The sequence below is a fragment of the Bufo gargarizans genome, chromosome 2 (assembly GCF_014858855.1).
Source record: "Bufo gargarizans isolate SCDJY-AF-19 chromosome 2, ASM1485885v1, whole genome shotgun sequence".
In the NCBI taxonomy this organism is placed as follows: domain Eukaryota; kingdom Metazoa; phylum Chordata; class Amphibia; order Anura; family Bufonidae; genus Bufo; species Bufo gargarizans.
This window is the reverse complement of record NC_058081.1, coordinates 321,377,185-321,398,975: the sequence shown is the minus strand read 5'-3', so window position 1 is coordinate 321,398,975 and position 21,791 is coordinate 321,377,185. Positions and strand designations below refer to the sequence as shown.

Below are 21,791 nucleotides of genomic sequence, written 5' to 3'. Positions count from 1 at the left end.
TAAGATTTTACATCCTGATTGCTGTAGTTCTGTAGTTGCAAAACTATCACAGTTAAAGTTGCCTCATCATGGACAATAAGGGACATATTGCTAGGATATGCCCCCATTGTCTTATAGGTGCTCCCCATAAAAGTGAATGGGAGCGTACCACGCATGCACGGCCACCGCTCCCATTCATTTCTATGGGGCCGATTTTCACAGGGCCCCATAGAAAATGAATTGAGGGCGGCTGCACATGCACGGCCACCGCTCCCATTCATTTCTATGGGGCCGATTTTCGCAGGGCCCCATAGAAAATGGATGGAGGGCGGCTGCGCATGCGCAGTGCACCCTCCTTCACTTGCAGGACTCTGTTCTCGATATAGGTGTGGGTCCCAGCCGTGGAACCCGCACCTATAAGACAATGGGGGCATATCCTAGCGAAATGCCCCCATTGTCCATGATGAGACAACCCCTTTAATAAAAGTGGCGCTCTTCAATTATCTTGAATAAAATAAAAAACAATATACCTATATAGGTAGATTTATGACACTGTCTTTGTTGTTAAAGACAGTTTCATAATTCTGCCCATTAATCTCTTATTGTTAAAGGGGTGTTCTGTGAGTTACATATTAAATACCCACCTTTAGGATAGGTCACTGCAGTAACCAGGCCCCGCCATTACACAGTGTAGTTCTGGCGCCAAAGCTTCTGAAAACAGCTGACCGGTGGGGGTGTTGGGAGTTTAAACCCCACCAATCTCATATTGATAGGATAGGTCATCAATAAGTCAGTTCTGGGAGACCTCTTTAATAACTGACATTTTGCTTTAATTTCAAATGCATGAAACTATGTTAAAGGGTTTATCTAACCCCTATAATGACCCCCCCCAAATGCCCGGGCTTCTCATATAGGTTACACTTAACCCGCTCCCCGGCACCCGCATTGCTCCTGATTCCCTCACATCCGCCGCTGCATCTTCCCATCGCTTGGATCAAAACATCCGGAGACAGGGGGGGTGGCATTGGGCACAGCCAATAGCAGGCTGCGATGGTGACAAGCCTCCCTAGCGTCACTAGGGAGGCTCGTCCCTGACGGGCATTCTATTGATGCAGCATCGGCCATGTGGGGATCAGGAGTGACGCAGGTACAGGGGAGCGGGGTAAATATAATCCATATGAGGGGCCCAGGCATTGGGGGGGGGATCATTATGTACCCCTTCAATGTTTCAATTTTTTTTTTCATTTTACCAGGACAAAAGGCAAATGTTGATAAACACAGATGCCGTGTGAAATGTAAAGTATGGAGTGAATTTAAAGTGATTGAAGAAGCGTAAGTGTAACCAACCTGCACTTCATTGCGTCTGCATTGAAGGGAATTTCTGCTTGTAGATATTTTTGACACGTCAAACAGATATATATCGCAATAGCATTATCCTGAGAATGAAGGATCCTGGGTATTGCACTCGGGTGGCTGGAAATGTCGCACAGAAGGTAAGAAGGCTGTAAGCCATAATCATCAATATTAAAAGAAATAAACACTTGAAACAGATCACTCTGTGTGTAATGAATCTATGTAATATATAAGTTTCACTTTTTTAATTCAATTTCTAAATTAAACTAACTTTTCAATGATATTCTCATTTATTGAGATGAACCTGTATTTTCATTGGAGAAATACACATTATTATCTGAGAATAATTTATTTGACCTGTGACCATTTGCTTCCTTATCCTGTATTAGCTTTACTGTACAGGTACTTTGATCCCACTGCCACAATGCTATTTGTCCGTCAACACTTTAACTATGACAGATAGCAATAAAGGAAGCACATTCTCTTTTGTCCGGTCCTGCATTATACAGACAGCCAACTGTTTTGAATGGGCATGTGTAATGCTTAATTATGACTATGGTGGCGCTTCCTTCTTTTATAGAATAATAGAGCATATGGAAAAGGGTTGTCTTTATGAGACCGCTTCCGAGATTTTGAAATAGATTAATACAGTGCATTCAGTAAGTCTTAAGACCCTTTCACTTTTTTCAAATTTTGTTATGTTGCAGCCTTGTGCTAAAATAAAATAAAAAAAATTATGTTTTCCCCACCAATCTGCAGTGGATGCCCTATAATAAGAAAGTGATAACAAAATTTTAGAAATGTTTGCAAATTTATTAAAAAGAAAAAACAAAAATTTTGCATGGGCATAAGTATTCAGACCCTTTTCTATGACACCATTTCTCTTGATCATCTTTGAGATGTTTCTACACCTTGATTGAAGTCCACCCGTGGTAAATTGATTATTTGGTTGATTGGGCATGATTTGGAAAGACATCCCCTGTCTATATGATGTCTCACAGCAGAAAATGCATGTAAGAACGAATACCAAGCCATGAGAAGGAGAGAACTGCCTGTAGAGCTCAGAGACAGGATTGTATGGAGGCACAGATTTTGAGAAGGATACAAAAAAATGTCTGCCACACTGAAATCCATAATTCTTAAATGAAAGAAGTTTGGAACAACCAGAACTGTTCATTGACCTGGCCGCTCCACCAAACTAGTAATCAGGGAAGAAGGGCCTTGGTAAGAGAGGTAACCAAGAATAGACACTCTGGCTGAGCTGCAAAGATCATGTGTGCAGATAGAATAAATTCCTAAAAGATCAACCATCACTGCAGAGCTCTACCAATCTGAGCTTTATGGCAGAGTGGCCAGAAAGAAACCTCTCCTCAGTAAAAAAAAAAAAACACATGAAAACTTGTCTGAAGATTGCAAAAAAGCACCTAAAAGACTCTAAGGCCTCTTTCACACTACAGTATTTTGCGTTCCGTATACGGTCCGTTTTTTGCGTTCTGTATACGGTCCGTATACGGAACCATTCATTTCAATGGTTCCGCAAAAAAACGGAATGTGTTCCGTATGCATTCCGTTTCCGTATTTCCGTTTTTCCGTTCCGTTGAAAAGATAGAACATGTCCTATATTTGGCCGCAAATCACAGTCCGTGGCTCCATTCAAGTCAATGGGTCCGCAAAAAAAACGGAACACATACGGAAATGCATCCGTATGTCTTCCGTATCCGTTCCGTTTTTTGCGGAAGCATCTATTGAAAATGTTATGCCCAGCCCAATTTTTAATATGAAATTACTGTATACTGTATTTGCCATACGGAAAAACGGAACGGAACAACGGAACGGAAACGGAACCACAACGGAAGCAAAAAACGGAACAACGGATCCGCGAAAAACGGAACGCAAAACACTGAATTCAACATACTGTAGTGTGAAAGAGGCCTTAGGCTGAGTTCACACGAGCGTGACAGATTTGGTCCGGATGCGTTCAGGGTGCGTTCAGTTAAACTCGCACCATTTTGCAAGCAAGTTCAGTCAGTTTTGGCTGCAATTGCGTTTAGTTGTTCAGTTTTTTCCGCGCGGATGCAATGCGTTTTGATGCGTTTTTCACGCGCGTGATAAAAAACTGAAGGTTTACAAACAACATCTCCTAGCAACCATCAGTGAAAAACGCATTGCATCCGCACTTGCTTGCAGATGCAATGCGTTATTAACGCAGCCCCATTCACTTCTATGGAGCCAGGGCTGCGTGAAAAACGCAGAATATAGAACATGCTGCGATTTTAAAGCATTGCAGAAGGGATGCATGAAAAAAAATGCTCATGTGCACAGCCCCATTGAAATGAATGGGTCAGGATTCAGTGCAGGTGCAATGCGTTCACCTACTGCATTGCACCCGCGCGGAAATCTCGCCCGTGTGAACTCAGCCTAAGACAGTGAGAAACAAGATTGGCACTGCTCATCATCTGCCGAATACCATCCCTACAGTGAAGCCTGGTAGTGGCAACATCATGCTGTATGGGTGTTTTTCAGTGGCTGAGACAGGAAGACTAGTCAGGGTAGATGGAGAGATAAATAGATCAAAGTACAGAGATATTCTTAATGTAAACCTGATCAGAGTGCTCTGGACCTCAGACTAGGCTGTAGGTTCACCTTCCCACAAGACAATAGCCGTACGCATACAGCCAGGACAACACAAGAGTGGCTTATGGACAACTCTGTGAATTTTCTTCAGTGGCCCAGCTACAACCCTGACTTGAACCCAATTAAAAATCTATGGAGAGACCTGAAAATGGCTGTCCACCAATAGTCTCCATTTATCCTGGCAGAACTTCAGAGGATCTGCATAGAAGAATGAAAGAAAATCCCCAAATCCAGGTGTGCAAACTTTGTGGCATCATACCCAAGAAGACCGAGTAAAGGGTCTGACTGACAATGCAATATTTACATTTTTCCTTTTCAATAAATTAAATTAAATAAGATTTAGAACATTTTGTTTTCACTTTCTCATTATGGGGCATTGAGTGCAGAATCATGGGGAACATTTTTAATTCATTATTAATTTACAAATCTAAAATAAAATAAAGTATTAGAATGGTTTATCTATTTCCTTAGTTCTTTTGATATATAATATATATAGTCTTATAGGATTACAGACAGCTGTGTTGATGGGGTGGGCAGTGTCTTTTTTTTTATAATTTTTTATTTATTTGTAATTTATGTTTGCATATTTTTAAACTTGACATTCCCCTCATCAGGTTGTAGACTTCTGAGGTCTTTAACTCCTTATAATCTTTTTTTCTTTTGTAGTTTCCACCGTAACTAGGGCATCAATAGGAGCCTCCAGTAGTGATGTTAGCCATTGGCATGATCTGATCTGGCCCCCATAGTGCTCCCATGCTAGGAGACACCTAGCAATCACTTGACTTTAAGTTGCAATAGAGAAGACAGAAGTAGATACAGATGACACTTTAATGGTGCAAGCTCAGCTCCTATATAATAATTACCATATATTTTTCATCAAATAACAATTCTGGAGCATCCTTTCTTAGAACTTTGTTAGGCATTTTGCATTGTTCTGTTTCTTGGTTATTTCTCCTAGAAATTTCAGAATACTGTAAGTTGATCACTGGGTGTTTCCATTTGGTGTTTGATTTGTGCAATCAGAGTTGACTGTGTAAAGGGCTAATCACATAGCGGCTTTTGCAAACATAATTTGGCATGGAGTCTGGCGGCAAAGTGTAATCCGCTCCCATTCTTTTCAATGGGAGGCCTCGGTTTATGGTTGAGGGTACGCCAAGAAAGGGATGCCCATTTTTGAGGCAGCAGCATTAACCGGAGAATGGTGTTTCATGGCAAACATACCATCTGGCAGCTTTTTGGCATGGAATCTGCGCCAAATTCTGTCTGCAAAAGCTGCCATGTAAACAGACCCTAATGATTTCTTCACACACTACATTATCCCAAGCATTTTTGGTAAAAAAAAAGCCTAAAAGACACATAACTTAAGTAGCGTTTTGGGGGTATTTTTAAGGTATTTTTGTTCATAAAGTGTATTTTAGCACCTGGTGCTTTTTAATGGCTTTTTATGCATGCCTTTTGTGCATTTTCTTTATATAAACGTATGTGCCCCCTTGTGATGTTCTCTGTAGAGCTGTGTGGGAAAAAATGCATTAGTTAAAAAAGGCCATTAAAAAACAGTAACACACATTGCACATGCATTTTTGAAGCTGCAAAAACAAACAAAAAAAACTATAGAGGTCTATGGGAGAGAAACACCAGGAAATTAAGGAAAAATCTCAGACACAGAGCATATTTCAATTTGAAAAAAATAAAACGTCATTGACCTGAAAAAAATTTTACCTTAAGGGTGAAGAAAATGCCTGTTTGTCCTGCGTTTAATCTTTCCTGTAGACTTCCATGCAACATTTAGAACTTGCATTTGTTGCCTAAAAATTTGACAGAAAACATCAGCAAAAAAAACTAAAACTGCAAAGCAACAGAAACGCCCCCCTTACAAACACACACACAAAAATAGCCTATGTGTGACACCAGCCTTAATATGAATTTACACGGGCAAGTGTCAGGCCAATTATTGGGAACCAATGTTACTACAAATGTTAGGTCTCAACAATCAGCCTGTGCAATGGTGCTGCAGATAACCTGATAAATGAGCAAAATGCTCGTTTATCTGGTGAAATCATCATTTATGAGATACCAAAATCACTGTTTCTTGTACTGATTTTTCTGCCCAGGAACAGTAAATCTGTATTCAGTAGCCATCACTCGTGCTCATACAGTGGAGGTGATCCTCCACTGACGAGCAGGCAGTTATCAGGAAGGAACGGTTCCTTCCTAATAATTGTCTGTTCAGTCAGTGAGTGTAAATGCACCGATAGGCCGCTTTCAGACGAGCGAGTGACACGCTCCGGACTCGCAGCATAGCACCTATCTTGACCTTCCAGCACTGACGGGGTCGTATAGCATTATACTGATTTATGCTGCTATGTTACCCTTACAGTTCTGGAATGTTTTGACTAACACTGACATAATGCTGTCAGTGTTATACAATACAGTCCAGAGCACTAAGGGTTACGTAGCATCATAAATCAATATAATACTATGCGACCCCAGCAGTGCTGAAAGTTCAGGGCGGGCGCTGCGCTGCGAGTGACACTCCCTCGTCTGAAAACGGCCATAGACTTTGTAGGGACACACCCATATGACAGTGGCAATGGAAATAGCCAATTTCCCATTTATTCATAAATATTTGGGAGGAATAACAGAACAGACCTCCCAAGTGTGTCCCTCTTTTGGAGTGACAGTCCTTATTTTTGACCCAAGTCCCCCTGTCCCTCTTTGCTCCATAAATGTTCCTTATTTTGATCTAAGGTATAGATTTTAATTATTTCAGTTACAATATTGATACAGAAAGTGTTTGGCTGATTCCCATGTCCATATTAGAGCCCTCCTTGTATATTATTTCATTATTTGATGCAATTTGAATTTTAGAAATTTCAATATTTAGATATTTCGTAAGAGAAAACTAAATGAAAAATGAAGGCAGCACTCCGGTATTCAAGTGAAAAGGTGGATTTAGTGTATAGATATGCAGGAAAAAAAAAAAATCTTTCACACAATGAACCATAAGTGTTCCTCTTTGAACGTCCTAAAAGTTGGGAACGGCACAATGCACAGTTATGAGAAAAGTTGTTCCGGTATGGAATGCATGTAGGAAACATGTTTCAGGAGAGGTTCTCTTTCATGTTTCAGTAGGGCTATGATGTAGCTGCAGTTGAATACTGAAAATATCATTCACATTTACCGGTAGATGTATTTTAGTTTCCATTATGTAATCAATTCATGGGCAAGTTGCAGATACAGTGATATGAAACATTTAACAATGCCACAACTTAAACAAATATCTGAGAATGATATGCTATCTTTCATGATTAATAAGTAAAACACTTTACAAAGACAACACACAATAGCATGCACTCCGCAAATATTCATGTTGACTCAGACTTGCCATAGTGTAAACTGTTTATTGGAAGAAAATTCAAAAACCTTTGTAAAACACACTGGGTCGGATTTATCATTAGGCTACTTTCACACTAGCGTTCTGCTGTCCGCTCGTGAGCTCCGTTTGAAGGAGCTCACGAGCGGAGCAGAACGCTTCCGTCCAGCCCTGATGCAGTCTGAATGGATGCGGATCCGCTCAGACTGCATCAGTCTGGCGGCGTTCAGCCTCCGCTCCGCTCGCCTCCGCACGGACAGGCGGACAGCTGAACGCTGCTTGCAGCGTTCAGCTCTCCGCCTGGCCGTGCGGAGGCGTGCGGATCCGTCCAGACTTACAATGTAAGTCAACGGGAACGGATCCGCTTGAAGATGACACCATATGGCTCAATCTTCAAGCGGATCCGTCCCCCATTGACTTTACATTGAAAGTCTGGACGGATCCGTCTGAGGCTATTTTCACACTTAGCTTTTATATGCCAATATAATGCAGACGGATCCGTTCTGAACGGAGCCTCCGTCTGCATTATTATGATCGGATCCGTTCAGAACGGATCCGATCGAACGCTAGTGTTAAAGTAGCCTAACTCTGACAGCTCACTCCACTTTCACATATGGCTAAAGTCAGTTTTAGCCAAGTCAGATTTATGATCGGCCCTTTAAGACTGTAATAAATGTGGTTTGACAGTAGCAGTTTATCCGTCAGTAAGCAGCTTTACAAAAGTCGCACGTCTTTACGAAAAAGTCACATGTTCTATTAAAAAGTCTCATAAGATAAGCATGGTCCTCAGTGGAGTGAAATTGCGCATTTTTTTGCGACTTTTTTGCGACTTTTTAATTAGTCGCAATAGTAAATCTGTCTAGAGATTCATTTACATAAGAAAACACGCCTACTTTCAGAAAACTGGCGAGCATACTGCAGAGCAGAAAAAAGTCGCAAATTTTTGTGCAGTTTTAGCGATTGCACAAAAATTTTCACTCCATTATTCTGATTGAGCTAATGATAAATCTGGCCCACTGTCTCTGTACATTTTTCAGTCTAGATGGCTTCATGAAGAAAATATCTCATTGTTCAGTGACTGAGCTAGGTACCAGGAACGTGATATACAGTGCAATATAATATAACACTGCCTAATGTTGCTGTAAAGTTTTCAAAAGTGCTTTTTTTCCAGCAATATCTGATACATATCATATATTCTTATGGTAGCACTAATTTAGAATTCACATAAAGGACTGTGGTGGGGGAATTTGCAATGCAAACTAATCAGTTGAAAATTGTAAAGTATGATATTAATGTAATTTTCCTGTTATCCATAAAGATAGCTGTTTTTATTGAATAATGAAAAGTTCTACAACTTTCTAATATACTTTGGTTTTCAATTTATCACCATTTTCAAGACTCATGCACATAGCCTCGTCCTTAAAAACTGAATCCATCACACGGATAGCTTGCATGTGCATTCTGTATTTTGTATTTTTCTCACTCCTATCAATATAAAGGACTGTTATAATGTACAGATACAGAGAAGAATAGGAACTTATCTGAGTTTTGTGGATCAGGCACACAGATCTGCAAAAAAATAAAATAAGTATGTCAGCACAGCCCCATCGAAATGGGTCAGTGTGCTATCTGTCAAAAAAATGGATAGCACACTGTAGAACAATGTAGAAATGTGCATGAGCCCTTAATGCAGGTGTTCAACATCTGCCCCTATGATGTCCAACTGGCAGTACAAGAGAAAGCTTCAATACTAAACAAGCCACAATATACATGTGCCACTTGGAAATGATAAAAGTAGCTGTTCTATTATTTAAATTTATCACCTATCCACCGGGTCCCCCAGCAATTACAAGAATGAGGTCCTGTGTCCTTTCAAAGGAGCATGTGCACTGGTGCTCCATTCTTCTTTATTGGACTGACAGAGATTGCCAACTGCACATGCTTGAACACCTCTGCATTAATAAGACCCCTTCTCAAGGTCAGTTGGGGTCCTGGTGGTCATACCCCTATGATAAGGCACGTATCACCTAATTGATAAGTGCTTTTCTGATGGAACTATCCCTTTAAGAAAAGGGGTCTGCCCAAAACTACTTTTCACTTTAAGGGGAACCTGTCACATTGAAAACTGTGTTTAAGCTGCAGACACAATGTTATAGAGCTGGAGGAGCTGAGCAGATCGATGTATAGTTTTATGGAAAATAATTTAGTAAAACTTGTGTTTTATACATTTATACTCCTTCCCATTCTGGGCTTTGAAGTAAAGGAGGCGGTCCTATCATGCCCCTTGTCCTTACCAATCATGCTTGTGTGTCCTACATTGCAAGGCTTCAGTGCAAGATCTAACTGAATATCAAAACAGATTTGCCACAAGGTACAATGTACAATGATAGGCTAATATCTTTGGAATAAGACAATTTTGATAAATACAGATGATACAAATTGAATCAGCTCACCTCCATCCACTATGTTGGCGCTTGAACACAGGGCCGGCACCCAGTTGATATATAAAAAATGGAAATTTCTTTAGCACTCAGATAAAATCCATTATATCTTATTTAGTCTTGAAACATATAGAAAAATGTAAAATCAATTTCACTTACACATTTCTGGTGGACAACCACCCTTAGTCATAGCCGAACAACCTTCTATTTTCCAGTTTTGATAAATGGTGGTATTTGGTAAGTGATATAACAGTGATATCTGTTGGGCAGGATACATTTACATTAGTGTCACAACCCTTTTAAGGTCAAGTTCACACTTGAATTATTTGGTCAGTTATTTCCATCAGTAACTAGTAAGCTGAAACCAGTAGTGAAGCGTATTCACAGATCAGTTGTAATGTAAAGATCTGCACCGTTTCTGTTTTTTTTTACCCACACCCGGTTTTGTCTCACAATAACTGATGGAGATAACTGACCAAAGAACTGAGGTGTAATCTCAGCCTAAGGCCCTATTATACTGCACAATTTTCGAGCCATTTATCAGAAACAAACGTCCATAGGAACACTCGTTCACACTAATTGGTCCATATATTCAAGCAACTTATCAACTGATAAACAAGCAAACACTCAGGTGTCGGCTGATGGGCATCTCTTATCAGGATGAAAGATGCCTAATTATCAGCAGCACATTTTCCTTTGTATTCAGAGATGTACCCCCAATAATCAATAGAGCTTATTGAGGTAAGGACAAAAAAAAAGCTTAGAACCCAAGTCCACTCCACAGCTAGGAGGGATTCAGTGGACAATATCTAAGATATTGTTGCATGTTCCTTTATATTGGAAACAGCAGATTGCCCCTCCGATCTCCCATTGGCTGCACAAACTGGGCCAAGTAGCTAGGTTGGAGGAACTTAGCTCCCTTACATCCAAATCTTCTGCTAAGTATGAAAAGGTTTCATCATTTTGTTTTCCTTTTTCTTTTCTGATTGAGACACGCCTATGGTTTCCTTTTATATGTTGTAACTTGCGTTATAGAAAATAAAATTAAAATAGACTTAAAAAAAACATTTGTATTGTAAAGGAGAGAAAAATTATAATATTCAACCAAGGGCCTCCAGACATCAGTTCAAGTTTCATCATTGTTTGATTTTAAGTGTCCCCTTTGTTTTGCTCCTAATATGTGCTTCTGGGGGCAGGTTCTGGATTGTCCTGGCAGCTGACAATCTCTTCTTAATTCCCCTACAGAAGAAGTCTTCACAGATACTTGTGTGTTGTTGCAGAGGCTCTGCTCCTTCCCTGACCAGTAGGGCAGAAAGCTACAAACTGGATTCCAAAAAAGTTGGGACACTATACAAATCGTGAATAAAAACTGAATGCAATGATGTGGAGGTGCCAACTTCTAATATTTTATTCAGAATAGAACATAAATCACGGAACAAAAGTTTAAACTGAGACATTTTAAGGGAAAAATATGTTGAATCAGAATTTCATGGTGTAAACAAATCCCCAAAAAGTTGGGACAAGGCCATTTTCACCACTGTGTGGCATCTCCCCTTCTTCTTACAACACTCAACAGACGTCTGGGGACCGAGGAGACCAGTTTCTCAAGTTTAGAAATAGGAATGCTCTCCCATTCTTGTCTAATACAGGCCTCTAACTGTTCAATCGTCTTGGGCCTTCTTTGTTGCACCTTCCTCTTTATGATGCACCAAATGTTCTCTATAGGTGAAAGATCTGGACTGCAGACTGGCCATTTCAGTACCCGGATCCTTCTCCTACGCAGCCATGATGTTGTGATTGATGCAGAATGTGGTCTGGCATTATCTTGTTGAAAAATGCAGGGTCTTCCCCGAAAGAGATGACGTCTAGATGGGAGCATATGTTGTTCTAGAACCTGAATATATTTTTCTGCATTGATGGTGCCTTTCCAGACATGCAAGCTGCCCATGCCACACGCACTCATGCAACCCCATACCATCAGAGATGCAGGCTTCTGAACTGAGCGTTGATAACAACTTGGGTTGTCCTTGTCCTCTTTGGTCCGGATGGCATGGCGTACCAGATTTCCAAAAAGAACTTCGAATCATGACTCGTCTGACCACAGAACAGTCTTCCATTTTGCCACACTCCATTTTAAATGATCCCTGGCCCAGTGAAAAAACGCCTGAGCTTGTGGATCTTGCTTAGAAATGGCTTCTTCTTTGCACTGTAGAGTTTCAGCTGGCAACGGCGGATGGCACGGTGGATTGTGTTCACTGACAGTGGTTTCTGGAAGTATTCCTGAGCCCATTCTGTGATTTCCTTTACAGTAGCATTCCTGTTTGTGGTGCAGTGTCGTTTAAGGGCCCAGAGATCACGGGCATCCAGTATGGTTTTACGGCCTTGACCCTTACGCACAGAGATTGTTCCAGATTCTCTGAATCTTCGGATGATGTTATGCACAGTTGATGATGATAGATGCAAAGTCTTTGCAATTTTTCGCTGGGTAACACCTTTCTGATATTGCTCCACTGCTCAACATTGTGGGAATTGGTGATCCTCTACCCATCTTGGCTTCTGAGAGACACTGCCACTCTGAGAAGCTCTTTTTATAACCAATCATGTTGCCAATTGACCTAATTAGTGTTAATTGGTCTTCCAGCTCTTCGTTATGCTCAAATTTACTTTTTCCAGCCTCTTATTGCTACTTGTCCCAACTTTTTGGGGATTTGTTGACACCGTGAAAATTTGAATCAACGTATTTTTACTTTAAAATGATACATTTACTTGGATTAAACGTTTGATCTGTCATCTACGTTCTATTACAAATAAAATATTGACATTTGCCATCTCCACATCATTACATTCAGTTTTTATTCACAATTTGTTTAGTGTCCCAACTTTTTTGGAATCCGGTTTGTACTTGTATTGATTGCTGTGTAGAGACCAGAGGGTCAATATGCAGAGACCTGGCCTGGAGAATGCCTGACCATGTATGTCCTATTGTACACAATGTTACCTGCACTCCGAGTTTTAGGTGGTGGCAGGTGCAGGGGCTTGTAAGACCAAACAATCAAAATAGATAGGATGGCACGCAATGGAAGCATGCATCAATACTTTGCTACATTTTACACACAGTCCAGATAAGGTCCAGTATTTACATGACTGCTTCACTATAGCCACAGACTCATGTTGCTGAGGAAGGTTGTCTCCTAAATGTTCCCATGAGTAGCTACATACTGTTATCATATGTACGGTATTATTATGGACCTCACTTGATTGTGAGTATAACATAAAGCAAACCTATTGACGCAATCTTCAATTGAGTGCATGGTATCTTCTAGTTGGACCATGCATGTCCTCCAGCACTCAGCTCAGTAATTGAACAGAAATGTCATTGTTATTTTTTTATGATCTGTACAATCAATATCATATTTCATGGTGGGACAATTCCTCTAAACCTTATTACATAAAACTAGGAACACCTTTAGCAGTATCCTAAAACCAAACTCTAGTTTGAGGTTAAGGCAAAAAAACAATATTTGTTCATCAAATTCAGTTTCAGTCAGAGGAATAGGGGTAGAATTTTGTGTTCTCAGATGTCCTAAACTGTGGTGATTGTTGCACCAATGTCTGAATTTAATAAAAAAAAACTCACAGTCATCCTGCCAAGGTAACTTCAAGTTACAATTTTTTTACACGGCCACATAACATCGAACATTACATTTTGTGTGTATTAAAGGGTTCTTTCCATTACATCAATGTATTTCTCTGGATGTGCCACTTTCTGATTGGCGGGGCTCTGCATCCCATTCACAGTAAAGGTTACTCTACTGAATTGGACGCATGGTCTTTAGAGTCAGGGTCAGATTATAATTCATTCAGTTTGATGTACTGTGTGGCTCTATGTTTAAAAACTGATAGGAGAATGCTAAGTTGTACTGAAAATAAAATAAAAATCTTACTGGTTACAGGCTCCTGAAATGTAAATGCGGTGATGGCAACTAGCATTATGGGGGTCATTGACTATCAAAGGTTATTTGCTCCACAGTCTACGACTTTTCCCTGCTCACGCCAGGTCTAAAAAAGTCGGGCAAGGGGACAGGCAGGTAGGCCCGTCTCATTCATCATTTTCTACGTATCTTTCTACGACTGGCGCTCGATATGCAGAAGTTCTGTAGAGGCGCCTCTTCATAACTTCGGCGGATCCACCGCCAACTATAGGGGTTATTAAGACCAGTGTTTAAAACGCTGGTCTTAATAAATGACCCCCTATATGTCTAGGTTTTATGCAGTAATTGGCTATAGAAATATTGTTTCCTATAACCTGACATAGGGGCTAGGTTATGACTGCAATCTCTTTACTGTTCCCTAGTATCTATCCTACTGTTTCTCTATGATTGTCATTTTTAAATAACTCTACTTTGTATGTTTTCAATTTCTTACTAAGAAATGCAAAGTAGGCTACGCTTACACCTAATATGATAAAACCACGACACTATGTTGTACCCATCATATTATCAATACCACTGGTGACTGTTGGACCCTGTTGATGGGCAGCATGGTGGCTCAGTGGTTATCACTGGTGCCTTGCAGTACTCAAAAGGACAACATCTGTATGGAGTTTGTATGTTCTCCCCGTGTTTGCGTGGGTTTCCTCCCACAATCCAAAGACATACTGATAGGGGACTTAGATTGTGAGTCCCATTGAAGACAGCTTCATGCTAATGTCTGTAAAGCGCTGCAGAATATAGCAGCGCTATATAAGTGCATAAAATACATTTCAAATTGGGCCCGTTGAGGTTTAGTTGTTTTGACAGGTAGTATGGCATTATAAGCTCTAATGAAATTTGCAATGGATTCTTTGAACTGAGTCTCCAGTGCAAATGTGAACAGAGCCATATTTAGATTTTCTGAATGTTATAGACTGTCATGGTCTTACCTTCTTGCCGTTCTCCTTCGTTTGACATGTGCTGGCGGCCATCTTGGTTTCTGGGTTTCTTGTAGCCTCCCACCCTGCGGCTTCTCCTTCCCACTGGGAGGAGCTGGATGCCTAGCTCATATATATAAGAGGTCTGTGGCTTCAGTTCCTTGCTTGGTCCTCCTGTGTTCACATGCTTCTAAGACTGCTGCTGCTTCTGGTTCCTGATCCTGGCCTCGTCTGACTACCCCGCTGGTTCCTGATCCTGGCTTCGTCTGACTACCCCGCTGGTTCCTGATCCTGGCTTCGTCTGACTACTCTGCTGGTTCCTGATCCAGGCTTCGTCTGACTACCCCTCTGGTTCCTGACCTCTGGCTACGCAAGACCCTGCTTCGGTTTAGCCATCCGTTTGGACTCTTGCTTACAGCTTGATTTTCAATAAAGCCTTCTTATTTCCACTTATCTCTTGTTGTACGTCTGGTTCATGGTTCCATGACATTAGGACCAAGCCATGAATTCTGACGGTACAGGGCCATCCTCGCTACCTACGCTGGTTGCCAGACTTGATCAGCAGGATCACCTGTTGGGTCGGTTCGCTGTGGTGTTGCAAACCCTGCTTGAACGCACGGCTCATTTCGCTTCCGTTGCCGATGGGTCGGTTGTCGCTCCTGGGCCCGCTCCTACTGCCGCTCCGGTTGTTGCGCCAGAGTCTACCCTGACACCTGTTGCTGCGCCTGCGGTGTCTCGGGGTATGACCGGTTCTGCCCCCCTTCCACAGCGCTTTGGGGGAGAGCCAACTCAGTGCCGAGGTTTCCTTAACCAGGTGGGCATTTATTTCGAGTTGCTGCCACATGCCTTTCCTACTGAGAGATCAAAGGTGGGCTTCTTGATCTCGCTGCTCTCGGACAAGGCCTTGGCCTGGGCCAGCCCTTTATGGGAGAACAACAATCCGGTGGTTGCCGAGTTTTTTTTTTTTTTGTTGCTTCTCTTCGGAAGGTATTCGATGTGCCGGCTCGTGCTGCCTCTGCTGCGAAGCTCCTTATGTCCATCAGACAGGGTTCACGATCCGTAGCTGAATACGCCATTGAGTTTCGTACCCTGGCAGCAGAGGTGGGCTGGAATAATAAGGCTCTGGTCGCTGCTTTCTCTCATGGTCTCTCGGATGCCTTGATGGATGAGGTTGCAGCTAAGGACCTACCAGTGGAGCTCGAGTCTCTTATTTCTTTCCTGATTTTGATTGACACCAGACTCAGGGAGAGACCTTCCTTTAAGGAGAGCCTGCGGAGGTCTTCTAACAGATTGGCGCCTACGTTTGCTGTCCCACCCGTGCCTCCCTCTCCTCCCACGCCTCCTGGGGATGACTTGTCTGGGGGTCTACCCATGCAGCTGGGGTTTGCTCGCCTGTCCGAGGGGGAGAGGGTACTCCGGAGACGCGAGGGCCAATGCATGTACTGTGGTCTCGGTGGGCATTTTCGGTTGGCATGTCCGAACCGCCCGGGAAACGCTCGCACCTGAGATCCTGTCGGGGGCAGATCTTGGGTGGAGTCTCCTCGTCCCCGGTTTCCCGTGTTGACAAACCACTGATCACTGTTGTCCTCTCCTGGGTCGGGGGCTCGGTGACGACCCAGGCGTTGGTGGACTCTGGTGCTGGTGATTTGTTCATTGATAGTGTGTTCGCTGCCGCCAATTCCATTCCTCTGCAGCCTCGAGGTTCCCCACTGGCTCTTGAGGCGATAGACGGCAGACCCCTTCTGCCGCCACACGTGACTCATGAGACCCTTCCAGTGGGGATAGCCATTGGTGCCGTTCACAGAGAGTCGGTCTGTCTCCAGGTTATTTCGTCTCCACACTACTCGGTGGTCTTGGGGTACCCCTGGCTCCAGAAGCATAATCCGACTTTCGATTGGAGATCGGCCGAGATCCTCTCGTGGTCACCGCAGTGTGGGGCTAGTTGCATCCATGGGCCTGTCAAGTTGCTGTGTACTTCCTCGGACTCTCTGTTGCCTCCTGAATACGAAGAGTACCGGGATGTATTCGATAAGGTGCGCGCGGTTGCCCTACCTCCGCACCGCCCATACGATTGTGCCATAGAGTTACAATCTGGTGCCGTTCCTCCTCATGGCAAAGTCTATCCACTGTCGGTAGCGGAGAATGAGGCCATGGAGGAGTACGTGAGGGAGGCGCTTTCACGCGGACACATTCGCAAATCCTCGTCCCCGGCAGGGGCTGGATTTTTCTTTGTGAAAAAGAAGGGCGGTGAGTTGAGGCCTTGCATCGATTACAGGGGTCTCAATCGCATCACGATCAAGAATGCTTACCCGATACCCTTGATTTCCGAGCTGTTCGATCGCCTCAAAGGGGCCACGGTCTTTACCAAACTCGACCTGAGGGCGGCATATAACCTGGTAAGGATCAAGGCGGGCGATGAGTGGAAGACCGCGTTTAACACCAGGACCGGTCATTATGAATCCTTGGTTATGCCCTTTGGGTTGTGCAATGCGCCCGCAGTCTTCCAGGAATTCATCAACGATGTTTTCCGTGACCTGTTGCAGCAGTGTGTGGTGGTCTATTTGGATGACATCTTGGTATATTCTGAATCCATGGAGGCCCACATTATGGATGTCAGACGAGTGTTGCAACGGTTACGAGAGAACAGGCTGTTCGGTAAGCTTGAGAAATGCGAATTTCACCGATCCCAGGTAACCTTCTTAGGTTACATCATTTCCGCTGAGGGGTTCTCCATGGATCCTGAGAAGGTTTCGGCTGTCTTACAGTGGCCCCAGCCCAGTGGTCTCCGTGCCCTGCAGCGCTTTTTGGGCTTCGCCAATTATTATCGGAAGTTCATCAGGGACTTTTCTATGCTAGCCAAGCCTCTCACGGATCTGACCAGGAAGGGCAGTAATTTCCAGGTCTGGCCGCTCGAGGCCATCCGAGCTTTTGAGGCTCTAAAGTCCGCCTTTGTGTCGGCTCCGATTCTGTCGCATCCCAACCCTGGGTTGCCCTTTGTCCTCGAGGTGGACGCGTCTGAGACGGGAGTAGGCGCCCTTCTGTCTCAGCGTAGAACACCAGAGGGTCTTCTGCTTCCTTGTGGGTTTTACTCCCGGAAACTGTCTTCCGCGGAGTGCAACTATCAGATTGGTGACAGGGAGTTATTGGCCATCGTGCAGGCCCTTAAAGAATGGAGGCACTTGCTCGAGGGTTCGGTGGTTCCGGTTCTCATCCTGACGGACCACAAGAATCTGACCTACCTTTCTGAGGCCAAGAGATTGACACCACGTCAGGCCAGATGGGCTCTGTTCTTGTCACGTTTTAATTACGTGGTCTCCTACCTACCCGGTTCCAAGAACATCAGAGCGGATGCCTTATCACGGCAGTACTCCGAGCTGTCCGGGGAGGAGTCGATTCCGACTTCGGTCATACCTCCGAATCAGATCCTGGCCGCCATTCGCACCAGCCTTACCTCTCCCCTGGGTGAGCAGATTTTGGCGGCTCAATCTGGTGCTCCCTCTGGGAGACCCAACGGCAGATGTTTTGTGCCTGAGGAGTTGCACACTCGGTTGTTGCGAACCTACCATAACTCCAAGGCCGCGGGGCATCCTGGAAAGAATCAGCTGTCCTGGGCTGTTTCACGTCTGTTCTGGTGGCCTTCTCTACGTTCCGACATCGCCGCATATGTAGCGGCATGCTCCGTTTGTGCCCAGAGTAAGTCCCCTCGGCACCTTCCGTTGGGCCTTTTGCAACCCATAGCCACTGGGGAGCGCCCATGGTCACACCTGGGGATGGATTTCATTGTGGACCTCCCTGCATCCCGAGGCCATACGGTCATTCTCATGATTGTGGATCGGTTTTCCAAAATGTGCCACTGTGTTCCTCTCAAGAAGTTACCCTCTGCACAAGAGTTGGCCACGATTTTCACCAGGGAGGTCTTCCGGTTGCACGGTTTGCCCAAGGAGATTGTGTCGGATCGGGGGAGTCAGTTTGTGTCCAGGTTCTGGCGCGCCTTTTGTTCCCAGTTGGGGATTCATCTCTCTTTCTCCTCGGCCTACCACCCTCAGTCCAATGGGGCCGCAGAACGATCCAATCAGGCCTTGGAGCAATTCCTTCGTTGCTATGTCTCCGATCACCAAGACAATTGGGTTGACCTCCTGCCTTGGGCTGAGTTTGCCAGGAACACGGCGGTGAACTCTTCCTCTGGGACGTCTCCCTTCATGGCCAATTATGGGTTCCAACCTGCCGTGTTACCGGAGGTATTCTCTCCCCAGGATATTCCGGCTGTGGAGGATCACCTTTCCATCCTACGTGCTTCTTGGGTACAGATCCAGAGGTCCCTTGAGGTCTCTGCGCAGCGCCAGAGACTCCAGGCTGATCGCAGACGAGCGCCCGCTCCTTCCTACCAGGTCGGAGACCGTGTATGGTTGTCCACCCGCAACCTCAACCTTCGAGTGCCCACTCCCAAGCTGGCGCCTCGCTTTGTTGGTCCCTTCCGAGTGCTTCGCAGGGTAAACCCGGTAGCCTATGCCCTTGCGCTTCCTCCTGGCATGCGGATCTCCAACGTGTTTCATGTCTCCCTGTTGAAGCCATTGGTGTGTAATCGTTTCACTTCCTCGGTTCCTCGGCCTCGTCCGGTCCAAGTGGGCAATCGTGAGGAGTATGAGGTGAGCAATATCCTGGACTCACGCCTGGTCCGCGGTCGGTTGCAGTTTTTGGTCCATTGGCGTGGTTATGGTCCAGAGGAGCGTTCCTGGGTTCCCCCCGCAGATGTCCATGCTCCTGCTTTGCTCCGAGCCTTCCACGCACGCTTCCCTCAGAAACCGTTCCTTACTCCACGGAGGAGGGGCCCTTGAGGGGGAGGTACTGTCATGGTCTTACCTTCTTGCCGTTCTCCTTCGTTTGACATGTGCTGGCGGCCATCTTGGTTTCTGGGTTTCTTGTAGCCTCCCACCCTGCGGCTTCTCCTTCCCACTGGGAGGAGCTGGATGCCTAGCTCATATATATAGGAGGTCTGTGGCTTCAGTTCCTTGCTTGGTCCTCCTGTGTTCACATGCTTCTAAGACTGCTGCTGCTTCTGGTTCCTGATCCTGGCCTCGTCTGACTACCCCGCTGGTTCCTGATCCTGGCTTCGTCTGACTACCCCGCTGGTTCCTGATCCTGGCTTCGTCTGACTACCCTGCTGGTTCCTGATCCAGGCTTCGTCTGACTACCTGTCACGGTTCCTGACCTCTGGCTACGCAAGACCCTGCTTCGGTTTAGCCATCCGTTTGGACTCTTGCTTACAGCTTGATTTTCAATAAAGCCTTCTTATTTCCACTTATCTCTTGTTGTACGTCTGGTTCATGGCTCCATGACATAGACATTCAAATAAGGAGTACACAATCTAACTTTTCTAATTTTATTTATTTGCCTTTTATAAGATAACTCACTAAGCCCCCATGCCATAACTGTATGCCAAGGATCGGCTTGCATTAAGCCTCCACGATATACAGTTACAAAACAAAAGACCCATGTCTTGTCATCAAAGAGTCAGAATGTGGATACTAGTGCAAACAGCAGTAGCAGCACCAGCAGTTTGGCCCATAGTAATAGGACACAGTTCTCCCTGGCTTTCGATTGCCACCACATTATTATTGAGGACGGATAAGTGTTACTGGCAGTGGGTGGAGCCACTGTACCAACTAACCAGTTGGCAGTCCCCTGGTTTTCACCTTTTAATCCATATACAGGGATACGGTCATCTCTGTAACGGAGCCACCAGGTCTCCACCTCTTGAGATAGTATCCATGTATAGTAGTTGGCGGCTGACCCACGGGGATCAGAGACACCAGTGCGAAGCACTGATGGGTCAGGCAATATACCTAGTCTGATAACCTGCCAAGGTCAAGACTGGCAGCGTACAAACAAAACCAAAGTCAGTTGTAAGGTATACAGTTAGTCAGACAGAGAGTCACACCTTCACTGGTAACTAGAGACTAGAAACCTAAAAGCTCAGGTACTTCCCCCACCACTGAGGAAGGCACTCTAAATACATAGGGATGCCCAGCCATTAGCAGGGGAAATATATGGATGCACGTGTTGGCCCTTAAGAGGCCAAGAGTGAGTGTGTGCATGCCCTGTAGAGCAGACCTAGAGGCCCTGAAGTAAATGCACAGGCCATGGCCTGCAGAGTAAATCTGGGCCAGAACCAGTACTACGGGATGGCCAATCACGAGACTGTGAGAAGCACAGCGCCTGTGCCCCCAGTAAGAGAATAGGCGGTGGTGGGCATGGGGTGTCAGCACAACAATGAGATTGTGGACCAGATGGCTCAGTTCTCTTCTCAGTCACAGCAGGATGATGTGGATGTCACCTGAGTCTAACATTGTTCCTTGGACCCATGGGTCACAGCATTCTTCCTACAACCCTAGAGAAGCCCTTCAGTTGCAACCTCTCTGTCTTCACTGCCCCCTCTTATTAGGGTGCCTTCTTTTTTTCTAATAATAGGCAACAAAATCCCACCACATGCTATGGAAGATACTCAAGATAGCCTTCCTGTTGATGACTTCTCATCATTTGTACTGCTTGAGGGGGTGGGAGTGGGGGTATCCCATGCAAAACTGTGTTGGTGGTAGTAGTGGCAGCAGGAGGGTGGTAGCAGCAGCGGCAGCAATAAAGAGCAGAGGCAACATACTGTATGGCCAGAACATCCAAAAAAAACTACCAGGGCCAGATCTGCCTCTATTATATTTAGCTTGGGAAGTGGTGATGCTGCTGATAATGTGGGCGCAGGTTCAAAACATGCCAGACCTGAGCCAAGCTTGGCTGCAGCTAGCTCTGTGTATCTCCCATCTGGCAGTCTTCCACACTGCTTGAAGACAAAAGCATTGCTGTGTGCAAGATCTGCAGAATTAAAATAAGCTTTGGGTGTACAAATATAAACATAGGCACCATGGCTATATTGAACCACATGAAGCAGCATCACCAGTTCCTGTGGAAAATAGAATTGGCCACCAGCTAGTGCATCGAGTGTCGTCCTTCTCTCTGTCTCATTTGCAGCAGCTAGACTCCATCTATGTGCAGTACAGCGTCCCTGTCATTGTCATCATCAGTTACTGCTTCTCCCGCTCAGACGACTCCT

At 44.6% G+C, this 21,791-nt stretch overlaps 1 protein-coding gene across 1 annotated transcript in view; it reads left to right on the top strand.

Annotated features, from left to right (window-relative positions):
• Positions 1–1,378: 1,378 nt before the first annotated feature.
• LOC122925870 overlaps positions 1,379–21,791 on the top strand; it is a 156,049-nt gene continuing 135,636 nt past the window's right edge. The window contains exon 1 of the mRNA XM_044277219.1: positions 1,379–1,472. Within this exon, the coding sequence (XP_044133154.1) occupies positions 1,422–1,472 (51 nt within the window). The 5' untranslated portion in view covers positions 1,379–1,421. The remainder of the gene's footprint in view (positions 1,473–21,791) is intronic.